This window comes from Chroicocephalus ridibundus, chromosome 3 (assembly GCF_963924245.1).
Source record: "Chroicocephalus ridibundus chromosome 3, bChrRid1.1, whole genome shotgun sequence".
In the NCBI taxonomy this organism is placed as follows: domain Eukaryota; kingdom Metazoa; phylum Chordata; class Aves; order Charadriiformes; family Laridae; genus Chroicocephalus; species Chroicocephalus ridibundus.
This window is the reverse complement of record NC_086286.1, coordinates 103,466,154-103,482,275: the sequence shown is the minus strand read 5'-3', so window position 1 is coordinate 103,482,275 and position 16,122 is coordinate 103,466,154. Positions and strand designations below refer to the sequence as shown.

Below are 16,122 nucleotides of genomic sequence, written 5' to 3'. Positions count from 1 at the left end.
TCAAAAGCAGCTGGCGCATGGTGCATCTGGCCGCTGCTATGCCCAGGTTACTGGTGGCCGGAGTGGAGGACGCCGGGCAGGGGGAGTCGGAACACAAACTGGGCAGCACAAAACACGTACAAACCCCTGACCACCACTCTGGCTGTAGCTGGCAAAAGCCAGAAGTACCATCTTCTTAGAGTTCCACTTGGCACTCAGGCCAGAAGTTGCGGGGGGGGGGGTGCGTGTGGTGTAAATTTTCTCCTAACCTATGCTAGATTAAAATGAATGCTAATGAGAGCTAATCAACTGTAAGCGCGGGTGCCTCGTTTGGCATCATCAAGCGGCCCTCCACCGCAGGGCGAGGGAGCAGCCCCGGCACCCCCCGCCCCGCAAGGCTGTGAGGGAGCAGCCCGGCCCCCCCGCCCCGCAGGGCCGCTGCAGCCCCTCCTGCGTGTCAGGGCCCGAGTGGGGCGGGAGGGGGACGGGGACACGGCCCAGGGCCCGCTCCTAGGGAGCCCTCACGGCCGGCCAGGCCTGCCAGGGTAGCCGTGGCAGCGGTGGCGAGGGCCGTCCCCTCAGGTCGCGGCGGGGGCGGAGCCGCGCCGCCGCCTGCTCCTCCCGGAAGTCCCCCCGCAGCCGCCGAGGGGCCGCCTTCCTGCCGGCGTCGCTCCTCCTCCGGCCGGGCAATATGGTGGCGGAGGCGGCGCGGGGGGAGCCGTGAGCCGGTGAGCCGAGAGCCTTCTCTCCTTCCCGGCGTTGGCTGCCGCTGCTGCTGCTTCCCCGCCCGCCTGGCGGGTCTGGCCGGCGCGGCGGGCGATGCGGTCGGCGGGGCGACTGGGCTGTGTGTGAGCGCCGCTGCCCATGTGGGTGTCCCGGTGAGGCCGGGGGGGCAGAAGCGGCGGGAAGATGCTGCTGTCGCTGGTGCTGCACACCTACTCCATGCGCTACGTCCTGCCCGCCGCCGTCATGATGGGCACGGCGCCCACCTACGTGCTGGCCTGGGGCGCTTGGCGCCTCCTCTCTGCCCTGCTGCCCGCCCGCTTCTACCGCGAGGTGGACGATCGCCTCTACACCATCTACCAGAGCATGGTGCTCTTCTTCTTCGAGAACTACACCGGCGTGCAGGTGAGCCGGGCGGGGAGGGCAGGGCAGGGGGGCTGCGGCCTGGCGTGTCCCCCCGCTCCTACCCCCCGGGAGCCGGCAGCCGTCGGTGATGTCGGCCCAGGGGCCCCGCGGCTTCCCCGGCCGGCGCCTGCCCCCGCTTTGCCTCTCCTCAGGCTCGCCGGGCCCGCCCGCCGCCATGTGGGACGCCCGGCAGGTGCGGGCTGTGTGCGGCCTTCCTTCCCCCGGTACCGGCGGGGAGTGTGTGTGGGGGGGGAGAGTCCGGATCGGCAGAGGACAGGCTGGTTCCACAGCCAAAGTTGCTCTGGTGGTGCTTTTCACGGAGAATTGGTGTTGTGTTCGTTTTGCAGGTTGGGAAAAGCGGAAGGGATGCGACAGCGGTCGTGCTCTGTCAGCACTTGAGCGGCAGCCGCCTCTTGCACACTTGAAGCCTCTGTGGCACATCTGTTGTATTAAATTGGCAGCAGATAAGAAAGCCATAATCGACTATAATTGTACTTAATACATGTACAGGTTTTTAATAAATAGGTTCCTTACCCTCTATTACAGCTTCTCAGTCTTCATGCAGTCTAGCCCCTGTCAGTCTTTGGCCCTTAAGTTTTGGACCAGTCGTGGACTGTGATTATTCAGAAACTGAAGCCCAAGGTTTTGCGTTAATAAGTTGGAATTGTAGGCCTCTCTTCTGTGACCAGAGGGGTATTTGCATTGAAATAATAATACTTCACCTATCTCACGGAGCATTAAATGTTTGAAACATTACACATCTGTCTGTAATTTGAAAAATAAAATAAGGGGACTCTTCATTCTACATGTAAAAAATAATTACGTAAATGACAGGTGCTTACTGTGCCTAAACCTGACTTTCAAAGTTGTCTGAATATACAGAAGTGTATTTGAAGTTAGTGTCAGTTGTAGGTGCTTGAGAGTAAAGAATAACAAGTGTTTACATGTTGTTTGGCAGGTGACAGAGCTGATACAAATAAGCCCTTCATATTTACAGCTAAAGCATTCGTCCACTCTCTTACGAAGCATTTATTTCAAAATCAGGCTAGGTCTCCCCTAATTTTCACTCTGGAGCTGCAGTTGTAGGCCTCACCTCGTACCGACTCTCATGGAAATCCCCAAAGCCTGCTAAAGATAGAAGAATCACACAGTTTGACATCAGGGTAGATAGAATGGCTACACAATGGAAGTGAGATGTTCTTTTAGTGGTAATTAGTTTTTGATTCAGTTTGTAAGTCATGTAACTTCACCCATGTGTCTTGTCCAAATTAGTTAACTTGTGATTTACATATCTGTTTAAAAAAAAAAAAAAGATAAAAAAGGGAAGAGAGAGCAGTAGTTCATAGACTAAGTACTTCCTGTTTTATCTGCCGCCTTTTTTATGCAGCATCTTTAATGCAGATACCTTGATGTGTAGTAACCCACCTTGGTCATTTGCTGCTGAAGGTAGCAGTAAAATAGTTTAATTCAGCCTATTCTAAGAATGAGAGCTGAAAACGAAGTTATAAATTGTAAAATAATAATTACTCAAATTTCCTACAAATAGTGTACATGGAGTAGCAACCACTTTTGATAAGAGCTTTTTATCAAAAAAATGCCTGTGACATAGAGGTCCAGAAAGGAAAATGCTAACCAAAAGAAACAAAAAGGTAGCCATCATCTTTTGACCTCTTGTTTTCTTTTATGGCACTGATAAAACTTCATAACACACACACAAAAAAAAAAAAAAAAGATGGGAGGCAATACAGCTCATCGTTTAGGCCAATATTAAAATAGAGATGCCTTGTCACAGTAAGCAACAGATGATAAGAGGAGATGATATATGCAAAGCTGAAATAAAGGGTAACAGAAACAAGTAAGAGCCCACAAAACCGATGTGGCATGTCATAGCATAAGTAAAATAGTAACTGACACTGAAAGGTAAATAAAAACTTGGAGAGGTAAGAGGCAGAATCCTTAAAATTCATGAATCGTTTACCTGGAAGATATCCTCCATTTGTTTAAAGAGGAGAAACAGGGTGTCCTTTCAGATCTACTCCTGTGAACACTGAACATGTTTAACTCGAAACATACGTGGAAAGTTAAGCATATGCCTGAGTGTTTGAGATTGGGATGGTAACCTGAGAGCTACTGTGAATTGGCTGTTTTTTTACATGGCTGGCATGTAATTAGATGCAGAAGTGTAGCATCGTTAAACTTAATCAATCACAAAAAACAATGCAAGAATAGTAACTTGCATGGCTTCATAAAGGCATCTGTAGGGCTTTACCAGCATTAAGGCCTCATAATAGCCATGGGAGGGAGGAATTCAACATCTCTTTCCGGTCTATTAATTTATTCAATCGATTGAAGTGTGTTGGGATAGTTTTTGTAACTGGAGAAATGGGAGGCCAACAACCTCATCCATCAGAATACTGGAACTTGTTGCGTAGTCTCACTGAAATCATTAGGATTATACAGATGCTTAAGTGACTTACTGAATCAAAGCCTTAAGTAGCGTTTTCTTAGCACTGCTGCCGTCTTATCCTATGTAAAATGTCTTTAACATTATGTACTGTTTAGCATTCTTTGGTTTATTACGCTTAGAGTATTTGTGGTTTTTCAATACGATAACACTTTAAGGCAGTTGTGAATATTTGAGATGTCTCATCTTAAAATAATAATTTTGCTGATATTCCCAGTGATGTGAATGGGGTCTTAATAGAGTAAAGTTGGTTTGGATCATAAGCGTAGATTATTTTTTGATATTTAGTTATTATTTATTTATCTGTCCGGAGGTGATGTTTCTGTGTATCATCTGCTGTTAGTCCATCAAGTATCTAAATCTGTCTCCCCCTCACAACTGTATGCACAAATGGGTTTTTCTTCATTTTTGTTCTCCTTCACTTGGATGATTTTAGCCAAGTTTATTAAAACAAAAACTCTAGTTCGTGCTAGGAAGGCATTTTATCTTTTCAGTTGTGAAATGTAACTAAGTGAGGTGATAACCTGATCTTCATGACAGAAAATCTTGAAATACTAATAGTTGCCTTTCTCTTAAGTATTTGACTTGAGATCTAAAATAATTACAGAGCTGTAACTGCTGTGAACGTTTACTGAATATTTATGTTCTAGAGAGTTACTCATGAAGTAACTGCAAAAGCTTCTTACTTTCTCATACTGTCAATATACTTTCCCTTTTTAAACTTTGTGTCAGACCTAGCTTTTTCCACCAAAATGATTTGTTTTACAAAGCCAAACAGAACTTGAGCTAAGATGGAATCAGCTTAGGTTTTCCAACAACATTAAAATTCTGTTAATGAATTGCCAAAAATAGCCCATTTGCTGTTTATCATGAAAGAGTTGGCTGGAGAAAATTGAAGAACCACTATTTAGAGTGCGAAAAGTAACCCATAACACACCAGTCCTGTAAATGAGGTAAACTGGACAAAGCTCTTTAACAACCTCCAGGATTATAAATTCGTAGTAACGAAAATCCATCAATTGCAGTCTGTTGGAAAGCGGCATCAAGAGAATGGTCCTACTTTGGCCCTCTGCTGTAAGCTGTAGAAGCGCTGCAGGACTTGCAGGACTCTTTTCTAGGAAGAATATGTATGAGATGCTTTAACTCTGAAAAGTGAGTAGAAAGTCTTAGACAGCAAAGGATGTTAATTTTATCAGCGATGAGCCAGAGCAGTCACTGACACAAACAGGTGCAATTCAGGCGCTTTGGAGGACTTGCATTTGCTTGTGCTAATAGTTGATTTGGCCCCAAGTTTCCAAATCATTAAGTAGCCTGTGAACTGTAGTAGTGTTACTGCTTTTGTCTTTACTGTGTTTGGGAAGTCTGGTCTCTTACATTTCATACAGACAATAAACAGTTGCATCTTACCATAGAATGTGAAAACCAGAGGGACTGCAAATGTGCCTGTGATTAGGACGTTTGAAGGGCTGAAAGGACTAGTAATTCAATATGATGAATGCTGTCATCTCACTGTGACCCGTAGTATCTTATCCCAGTTTCTGTCAGGGTGATGAAATTAATGCCTATTGTGTTTGTGCACATGTTTCGAATCAGATGAGGACTAAATGTTCTTCAACTTTTTTTTTTGTTGTAATTGTGTTTGATATTTTGTATTGAGTGGCTGTGAAGAAATAATAAAGAAATCATCACTCGGACTGCTTCCTAAAGGATCGCTTTCCATCTGAAAGGTTTTGACAACTGAATGAAATCCATGACTGAATTAATATGCATGGGTTTTGTTCAGTGCTTGTGTCAGCTCTCTTCCCTACCCCCACTTCCCGCTAAATAGGAGAAATTGGAAGTCGTGCTTTCATTAAAGGCATTATGAAATTCTGGTTTTCATTGTCATTGCAGGACTCTGAAAAGGCTGTGAGAATTGGATGCTACCTCAGTATTGTTTAGCAGAGCTGTGGTGTTTCTAACAATTAATTTAGAAAATACAAGAGATCCTTGTTGAACAATGCAGTGTGCTTTCTGGAATGGTGTTGAAGCTTGGACTTGCTGTGTCTCAACAAGGTTGAAAACTACTTAGGATTAGAGCAAATTAAAACTTTGTGGAGACACCGTGCTGCTGAACTCTTGACAATGCTTTCCAGTGGCTTCCCAGGAAATCTATGAGGAGAGCTTGGTGCCTGAGCTTGGGATGGATGCTCTGTCTTCTAGCTATTGGCCAGTTTGCAGTGGAAGTGAGGGTTACAAGGTCTGTGCCCACCTCTGTTCCCAGGACAGAAGCCTTCCCAGAAGAGGTTATCTTTACTTACTCCCTGCTTTCCCTTTTGAAGCTGTTCAGCCATCCAGCAGGTAATTTGGGAGGGCCCAAGGTGGAGGTGGGAAGCAAAAGAGGCAACGCAAGTCTGATGGCCAATTTGCAGGGTACTCACATCAGGGAGGTACTTCTGGTTGCTGTTGGTGAGGTGGGTTGTCATCTTTTTGGAACCTGGTTCTTCCCTCTCCACAGTGGGGGAGGCATCATAACCAGGCTTCATCAAGGTAGGGTGAAGGTTTGTCTTCTATCTGCCGTGTGTCGGTAGATGTGAGTGACAGGGTCTGACTCCCCTCGAGATGAGGACCTGTTTCTCGGGCAGGTGCCATAACTGGAAGGTCAAAAGGAGATGTCACTTTTCACCCTTCTCCAGTTGTGTTTGGTAAGAAAGTGCTGGCAATTGCATTTTGGCATGAACCTGGTTTTATGAACCTGCGTTTGAGTTCCCTGGGCTCTTCTCCCAGTCTGGCAGCTCAGGAGTGGGTGAGGACTGTGATGGTATGGGAGCTGAGCTGGAAGGTGCAGAGATACAGGCAAAACAAACCTGCAAGCTCAGGTGGTAGCTGAGCAGCCTCCGAGGGCTTGCGCTCTCCTAGTTCATTCCTGCTCACATTGCTAAACTACGTGAGCTGTTGTGAGGCATGTTGAGAGGGTAAGATCATCATCGCTTGTCATTTATTTGTGATGGTAGAAGTAATGAAATAAAGGTTGTGAGGGACTGATAGAAATTTGGGGATTGGCGCGGTGCAAAGATTGAAAAGAAGCTGGAGAACATAGTGAAGGGAATCACTTCCGTGTGGTAAACTTCTGAAAGAAGCCCAGTGAAATTTTCTGCTGTGATACTGGTTCCATGAAGACACTTTACCCTGTCTCATCTCATTAGAGATTTCAGTGCACAGCTGTCTCCAGATGTATATATCTTTCATAGTATAAAAAAAGTCCTGCGTGTTACTGTAGCAGAAATTAAGTGATACCTGCTAAGCCTGAGGGATGTGGCTTTCAAATCGAGATGGATGCCTAATTTTAGACTCTTACGTTCAACTGTGGTGTGAGGCAGCAAAAATAGATACATTAGGTATGTAAGCTTTGCGCTCTTTCTTTTATAGATATTGCAAAAGATATATTTGCATATGTCTTAATTTTTTTTCTATCTGCCTTTGGCTGTCGTTCTGAAGGTGAAAATTAAGTCCTTCATGACTACGGTTCGTTGGGATATCAGCTAGAATTCTGGTGTGCTGCAGACTTGGCTCGGGGGCAATCTGGAAAGAATTTTAGCGCGCTTTCAGTGCTGATCCTGATCATCCCCCACCTCCCTCCGAATATATGGAAAATAAAATAAATACATTAAAACTGAGGTCTGTTGGCAGTTTTAGAAATCAAGTGTCAGCTACCTGAATCAAAACTGCTGTTTGGGTTCATAAATGAGAAGCTTTGTGTGGAGATTTGCCTAGCATATGTTTTCTAATTGGCAAGTCACAACTGAATCTGAATTTTGTATCAGCCTTATCTAATACAGTCTGCAATTTAAAACTAATATGTACGTTTACATTTTAAAGTTAGCTACATATATTTACAAAAATACTAAAAAGCAAGTATTTGTCAAGTAGGAAAAGCTAAGGAGTCAAAGGGCAAGTCTGAATGCACTTACAAGTTCTGATTCCACGTATTTGGCCAGTAAGCTTTAGAATTTCATGGTTTGATTTTGAAATTTTCTGTTTAAGTATATTTTAATTTGAATATCTTAAGATTTTTAGTCTATTCAGTTCTTAATACAAGTTGTCCTGATTTTGTATAATTTGTTACATTTGAAAATACAAATGGTATTTATCACATTTTTTTTAAATTTCACATTGTTTTTTTTTTTTAAACCTGCATGAGTTTTATGCACTTTCCTCTTTTTGCATTTAGCTGTGTTTTGGTAGGTAGTGGGCCATGGTGTTTTACAGTGCTCTTCCATGCCCTTTCCTTCTGCTTACATAATACGTCCAGATCCTTTATGTAAGGATGATTGTTAATTGAGAAGTTTTTTCTCCTGGTACTCTACCATCAGACACTGTTCTTGCTAAGAGAAGATTCTATTCATAGTTAAACATTCGACTCCAATTATTTCAAACTATTTACCTCAGGCTTACAGGGTATCCTTTTTTTCTGTTTTAGTTGTGTTAGATAAAGTAGGCTCAGATGTCAGGGATTTTGACATTACAATTATGAGGAAGCATATCTTCTCAGGGGAAAAATATTCTTTAATCTTTGTTCTGTCAATTTGAATTTATACTATGAAGAGATTTGGGATAAAAAAACAGGGAAATTAATTTCTTCTTTTGTTCGTTTCAGTTCTGTCACACATTACTTGTCATGTTCCTTGTTATAACTAGCTCCTCACCTCAGTGTGGGACTAGGAAATCATAAAGTTTATGCTAGTTTGACTTTTTAAATGTAAAAATTAGCTACCCATGATTTGGTCGAATCTGTATTTGAGCACATAACTAGATGTGAAGAAAGAGAATTATTTTGGATGACTTTGAATTGTAGTAGTTGCAATAATTTTCCCCCTGGAACTTATGGATGGACTTGAAGAGTTATCCTGTCCCATTTTCTAACGCTAGTTGGGAATCTGAGGACACACGTTTCTTTTTGCGTAAGCAAACATAGTGCACAGTCCCGAGTGAGCTGCAGGTGAACTGGCTCATTCACATGCTGTGGTGGTGTGCAGATATTGGAGTGATTTTAACAGTGGCTATTTTTTGAGGCTGATTCAAGTTTATTGTGTTCAGGTGTGGAGCCAGATGAGTTGCAGCTAGCTCAGATACCTCTCTGCATGTTCCCTTTTGCTGTGTAATGATTCCCTTGCCTCATCTTGAAAGTTCATAGTGCTTAAATTCTAAATACTTACTGAAAATGATGTGTGGAGGAGCTTTCAAAAATTTTTTTTTAAAACCTGTCTTCAGTGACATAGACAGTATGATCGAGTGCACCCTCACCAAGTTTGCAGATGACATCAAGCTGAGTGGTGCACTTGACATGCCTGAGGGATGGGATGCCATCCAGAGGGACCTGCAGAGGCTGGAGAAGTGGGCCCATGTGAAACTCCTGAGGTTCAACAAGGCCAAGTGCAGGGTTCTGCACCTGGGTTGGGCCAACCCCCACTATCAATACAGGCTTGGGGGGTGAAGGGATTGAAAGTAGCCCTGCTGAGAAGGACTTGGAGGTGCTGGTAGATGAAAAGCTGGACATGAGCTGGCAATGTGTGCTCGCAGCCCAGAAAGCCAACCCTATCCTGGGCTGCATCAAAAGAAGCGTGGCCAGCAGGTCGAGGGAGGTGATTCTGCCCCTCTACTCTGCTCTGGTGAGACGCAACCTGGACTACTGTATCCAGCTCTGGAGCCCTCAGCACAGGAAAGACATGGACCTGTTGGTGCAGGTCCAGAGGAGGTCCAAAAAGGATCTGAGGGCTGGAGCACCTCTCCTACAAAGACAGGCTGAGAGAGTTGGGGTTGTTCAGTCTGAAGGCCCCAGGGAGACCTTACTGCAGCCTTCCAAGGGCCAAGTATTTAAAGGGGGCCTACGGGAGAGATGGGGACAAACGTTTTAGCAGGGCTTGTTGTTACAGGACAAGGGATAATGGCTTTAAACTGAAAGAGAGAAGATTTAGTCTTGATAGAAGAAACATTATACAATGAGGGTGGTGAAACACTGGAAGAGGTTGCCCAGAGAGGTGGTAGATGTGCCATCCCTGGAAGCATTCAAGGTCAGGTTGGACGGGACTCTAAGCAACCTGATCTAGTTGAAGATGTCCCTGCTCATTGCAGGGGGGATTGGATTAGATGACCTTTAAAGGTCCCTTCCAACCCATATGATTCTGTGATTCCGTTATAAAGAGCTCTAGCTAGAGGAACACTGCAAACTGCCATGAAGCTTCCTGCTTCTGGCTGGTATGAGGTGCACAAAGAATAACATTTCCAGAATGTGCTTAATGTACCAAGGCACTGTAGCTGCTATTTTGAGGGGATGGATGGGATGGGACACAGGCATGTATTTTCCACTACAGAAGAGTAATAAAGTAAACAATAGCTACATTAAATGTGGGTCACTTTTTCCTTTCTTTTAAGGAAATTACAAAAATCTGCGGGAAGAAATCTTAAGAGGTGCCAAAGGATTATAAGGGAGACCGTTGCTCTCCTAATGAAACAGGTGGAATACTTCCTTCCACTCTTGTACTGGAAGGCATGTTCAGGTTTTGCGTAATACCAAGATAGATGCCAGATGTTAAGAAAAACTTTCCTCTTGAAATCTTACCTTATAAATAATCTCCTTTCACATTTGCCATCTATATTTGAAATCTCTGCAGTACTTATTAAAAAAAATGTAATTGCTGGTGATTTATGGTAAAAGTTAATTAGATGCTCTAACCCAAGCGGTCACTGATTGTAATTGTGGGCCGCTTCATGGTCTGTGCCATAGAACTGCACTGTAATCAAAAGCAAGTAATTTTCAGAAAGATCAAGTAAATGGTTTAGGTACTGAAAAGTCAGATTTATTTAGAATTTAGATGCCAAAGTCTTAAAATTCTGTCATGATTAATCCTGCTTTATTTCTGTCACCAAGACACCAAGGTTCCTCAGGTAGCTAAGAAGTCCAGGCAGGAATGAAGTAATTGTGTGTGCTTAAAGCGAAGTTCCCAACACATGTATAGCCCTGATCAGAATCTAGAAGCAAAGCTCTTGAATCTACAAAGTACTTTCAAATGATATTTAGCATGTGCTGGCAGGACTGGGGACCTCAAAAAAAAGCTATAGCTCTTTTGTTCCTGTTTAAACAAACCAACAAACAAACAAATGTTTGTTATGAGGTACAATAAATTATTGTACCTCTCTTTAACTGAATGAAGTAGAGCAAAAACTCACCTTACAGGATGCATCAGTTCAGTTCTCTCTTACATACACATATCCCCACCACTTCTTTGAAAAAGATGATTTAGCAGTTTGCTTTCAGAAGAGAGAATCATGCTTTATAGATGTACCTCTGACAGCAGTGAGCAACGTATTAGGGTGGGATGGGATTTAAGATCTGCATCTGCTTTCAGTGGGATGGGTTCTGGCAATTCCAAAGCTGTTAGGCTCAGTATCTCAGGTTTTGTGAATCCCCTTCTGCAGCACTGAGCTCCCCCAGAAGCCAAGAGCTCCTCTTTCTGATTGATGTGCCATGGGTAACCACTGGAGTGGTTTTGTTGAATCTGGTCTGGGACTGTTGTTTAAGTAAATGTAAATTTTAACTGAAATTGTCCCGACATACTTGGTATTGTGGAAACTTATTTTCTGTGAAATTAGTCTTTTGCTCAGATAAGATGTTCCAGTTTTTATGTCTGTTTCCCAGAACTTCTTTGCTCTACCACATGCCCCTTCTCTAAACAATAATCACCACCTGAATCACCCTCTGAATGAGAAGCTGTGAAACTATACACATCACTATCTAGGTAATGTTAGACTGGTGTGAATGAAGTGGTTTGTAATGTTCTAGTCTAAATCACCATCTGAGACTTTGGAGAGGACTGTTTGCAAGTCTTTTTTATGCTCAAATACAAAAAGTAGTTAAATATGCACAGAATAAAAGACTAAAGCTGTATTTTTACTGACAGATATTATAAATTTATTATCAATATTAATATATGTTTTCATTAGCTCACAAGGTAACTGCATTTCCTTTAAGATTTTATTGATTCTGATTGTTTCAGAGGAGTTTTTCCTTAATTGAGGGGTAAATTATCCTGAATTCAGCTGAGAAACTGTAAAGCCTTTACATCAGCGTCAAAACTAGACTTCTATACATGTAGCTAGTGCCATTGAATGAAGCATAACCACTCAAGCTTGTAACAGTTTGTCAGTTTAGACCATAGGACTAGAAAATAGTATGAAAGAAAAAATGTACAGACTTCATAAATCAGGTGGTATGATTCAGTCCTATTCAGGAAATAAAATGGTAGTAACTGTGGTTTTTTGAGTTTGCTGCTTTCTGGTTCAATCAAATTAATGAATTTTTTAAAATGAATTACATATAGGAATCTTCTCAGTATTCTAGAGAGTTCAGTCTCTTGGTAATGGTTTTCTTCACCAAACCCCAGTAAAATACATTTGAGTGAACTCTCTGCTTCAATAAAATGGATTGCATTGTGATTTTATGGTTTGATGCTGACCCTCAGCAGCAGACTTTAGACTTTTGCAATTATGTATTGAGCAGAGTGTCCTTAACTAAAGAGGTTATGAGGTGTAGCAATAATATGCCCATTACCGAAAACCTGTATATGACCTAAAGGTATTTTTTTAAAAAATGATACTTAAAAGTTTCTTGTTTTTTTTTTTTTTTTAAATCTAGAGGTGAAGCAACTAAAAACTAAAACGTTAAAGTCCTGTCTCCTTCTGTCCTATTCCTATTCCTTCTGCTGTAGGCAAGAGAAACCCGTATCTGTTAAATGCGAATAGAAGTCCTTCTCTGTCTTCTGTGAAGAAAACTAAAGATTTGAAATTCTTACAGTAGGACATCTGAAAACCTGAGAAATTTGTCGGCACCAAGTACAAGTTCCCCATTTACATCCTGGCTTGAGCCTGCTTCTTGTCAAGCAGGATAAACTTATTCTGTGATCCGAGGTACTTTCACTAGAAGCTCAAAGGACTGGTTGTGTCATCAGGCAGGTTTTTAGACTGAGACAGAATTTAAACCGCTTCCCTTAAGATGCCTGCAGCAATGCTGCAGAAGTCAGCTTGCACAGGGTTACGTGTTGACTTTCAGATGCCGTATCTGGTAGTTGCTTTTGGTGGTTTGTTGATGCAAGCTCCACCCTTTCACCACAAAATTACCCAGGCTTTTTAACAAACAGATGAGAAATACATCCTAGGATACTGTTTATTTTAATAAGCACTCATGTTGTAATAGTGCCCAATTAACAAAGATGCTCTTGTCCCAGAGAGCATGCGGTCCCAGTTATAAAAGTCAAGAAAAAATAGTGAAATGGAAAGAAGTGCATGTTGTGAGGATAGCACAGCTGAGTATATGAAATCTGTATGGTTGTTTTTAAGTGAAGTGTTGATGTCTTCAGTGTTCTGTTTGTCCTCTCTTCCTCTAGGAGAGGGAAGGAATGTTCTCCTGCTATTATCCTACTGCTTTTATCCTTCTTTCCAGTTGCTATTGGCTGTGCTTAAAGCTGATGTTTTTCCTGATCAGAGTGCTCCACCTTCTCCGCAAAGTGCCCTGGTGCACACCAGTTTTGTTGAAGTAAAAGCAAAGAAGGGAGCACCATTCTGCCATTCACACCTAGTTTCTTTGAGCAGAGAAGGAAGGAGGGTTGAGAAGTCTGAGGAACCAAGGATGAGTGTGCTGGTAGACATGTGATAGGACATCAGATGAGATGGCCTGAGTTTTTATTACCAATAACCATCTGTGCTGCCTCATTGCCACTGAAGCAGAAGTACCGGATCTGCTTGCAGGTCAGCTCCTGAACTGCTCCCATTGTCAGCCATATCCAGTTATCATATTAAGGTAATCTGTTTGCTAGGAGTTTGAAGTGGTCTCCAGTTGACCTGCAAGCAGGTCTTCTGATAGTGTGATTACTTTTACCTCTTGAGTTATTTTTGTCGTGGTCCTGTTTACTGAGCTGAGGCAGCTAGAATGTGATTAAAATGATCTATTTAATTTTCTTTGATATATACAGATTTCATAAGAAAGAAATAAAGCTCTCACTCTAAATTGGGAGTGTCCACCTTGTTGCAGTGAAAACCTACGCAAATTATGAGTTATTCGGGTGTGACTGCTGTGCAGGACTGTTTTACATTGCTACGTGACCTACCACATTAGCACAGTCATGGTTCAGCGTGTTGCACTGGAAGAAGCAGAGGCTGCTAGGGAAGCTGAAACTGGTGTCACCAGATCACCCAGGAGCTCCCATTTGCATGCATAGATCAGCCTATCACTGAATTAATAAATTCTCTCATCAGGACTTGTGACCTTCTGCCAGTGAGCCAGAGCTTCCTCTGGCCACAACACTCTGAGGTGCATCTTGTGCCTGCTGAGCGTGTGAGCAGCTTTGGTGTGTGGCATCCAGGGAAGCTGGGTACCAGCCTTCCCACAGCAGGGACTCTCATAGCATCCGGTTTCCTTTATTTGAGACTTCACTGAATTGAGTTTGACAGCTATGTAAACGGATGCGGAAGACCCATATTAACAGTAACTGTATTACCCGTTATTGTGAACTGGGCTGTGAAGCAACCAAAACATGGCTAAAAGGACACATTTTAATGTTCTGTACCCAAGTAATGTTTGCAATGTTAGACTGTAAACTGCATTTTAAATATCTTCCCTCAAATCTCTGCTTACTTTGGCTCAGTGTTGCTCTTCCTTTTAACTTGTTTTCTTTGCTTGACTTCTTTGTGCCTTTTTTTTTTTTTTAAACAAAGCAGCACCTATTCAAATAATTAGGTTATTCTCTTGCTTCATTGTGGCAGACAGGACATTTATCTTCTCAGTCTTTCAGACTGATACATGGGTAGAATGTATGTGTGCTGTGACATTTGGAGAGCTGTGCATAAAATACCTGAAACACTGGGTATGTTAGCTTCTGAAACTGAAAGTTGCCTTCCAGGCATGTCCTAGAATCATAGAATAGTTTGAGTTGGAAGGGACCTTAAAAAGCATCTTTTTCCAACCCTCCTGCACCACTTCCCTGGTGGTGGCTAGTGAGTCCCCTGCAGAGGGGATGACTGTCCCTCTGGTGCTCTGCAGACCCCAGAACAGCACTGTGCTTCTGAGGAGGACTAGGAGTCTCTTAGCTACTCAGATCTCTTCAGGTTGTTTCAAAAGGGGCATGCACACAACCTAGCACTGTGGACATTTTTTTTCTGCATTGATGACCCTGGTAAATCATTCAAGTGCTTGCCTTCACTGTGGTCCCTAGATCTCTTCTGCACCAGCAGACTGAGAAGGAGGCAGAGACTGCACATTCTCTGCAGCGGGGAATTCTGCAAAGTTAGCTACAAGAAACAGCAGGGAGTCAGAGGTTTTCTGGAGACTATGAAGAGTACTGTGTCATTTCCTTCTGCAGCTATAATATCCATTAGGTGCTCTAGTTCACCTAAAAGCATCAGATTGTCAGAAATTAAAGGCTTGCCCTGGGGGGTACTCTTCAGGTGAATTCTTCAGACATCATCTCAAAGGGAAAACGGCAATTTTTCTGCAGGATTCAAAGTCCTTAACTGTTAGCCCTCTGTTGTGTAAGGTCTGTGAAAATTTCCAGAGACACAACAATAAAGCAAAAATCCTTTGTTCTCAGAAGAAAAGCTGTGTGGCTGCCCACAGAGTAGGTGTCTCCTGTGAACTTTGAAGAAGCCTCTAGAGAATGCAGGTTGGAAGTTGCCATTCTTACCTGGCTGTAATAACAGTTGTATCGTAAGTTCGTAGCTCTCATTTCCTAAGTGTGAATGTCTCATACGTGAATAGCTGTTTGCTGGCCTTTCGTGAACTGTATAAGCCTTTTCTCGAGATTACTGAAATGGGCAGTGCTGAAGTGAACGATGCTGCAGTTAAAGCTGTTGCATCCTCTTAGGCTGAGCCATCTGAGCAAACAAAATAGTGTTTCCAGATTTTCTCTCTCTTTCCTTTGCTTTGAAATAAAATATCCCATTTTTTTATGTTTATTGAGAGCTAATTATAAATAGAAAAAGATAGATTTTTTTTTTTAATTATTATTAGTTCTGTACAACAGTATGGCTATGTATTTTATCATCAGTAAAAAATTTTGGTCCGTTACATGTAAACACTTGCAACTGTTATGGTAAGAGTTAATGTTGTACATAGAAATTGCTTACAGTAACAATGAGCGGGTGTTCCTCTGGGATTAAAAAGTGAACTAGATCCAATCTTATTTGAAATAAAAAATAATACAGATTAACTGTTATATTTGGCAGTCACAGTCATACATGTTTTTTAAGGGAATGATCCTTTATATTTGCTTTTACTCATGCAATAGTCACAAGTGAATGCTTTGAATTGTGGGTCTGATTACACTGAGATTTTGGCTTTGTACATTAAAGTGGAAATTTTTACAAGTTGAAGTTATAAATTATATATTTCAAATCCTGTTTCTTGTGTGGGGCAGCTCTTAGAGCGTCGAGAGCAGATTTTATTTTCCTCTTGTTCTTATTTTCTTACATTTTAAAAAAGCACAGATAGCATTCAGGACCTTCTGGTTTAGTGATTTGTTCTA

General features: G+C 42.5%; 1 protein-coding gene across 1 annotated transcript in view; it reads left to right on the top strand.

The window, feature by feature from the left end:
* Window positions 1-613: 613 nt before the first annotated feature.
* Window positions 614-16,122, top strand: part of AGPAT5 (1-acylglycerol-3-phosphate O-acyltransferase 5) — a 60,492-nt gene continuing 44,983 nt past the window's right edge. The window contains exon 1 of the mRNA XM_063330336.1: window positions 614-1,107. Within this exon, the coding sequence (XP_063186406.1) occupies window positions 889-1,107 (219 nt within the window). The 5' untranslated portion in view covers window positions 614-888. The remainder of the gene's footprint in view (window positions 1,108-16,122) is intronic.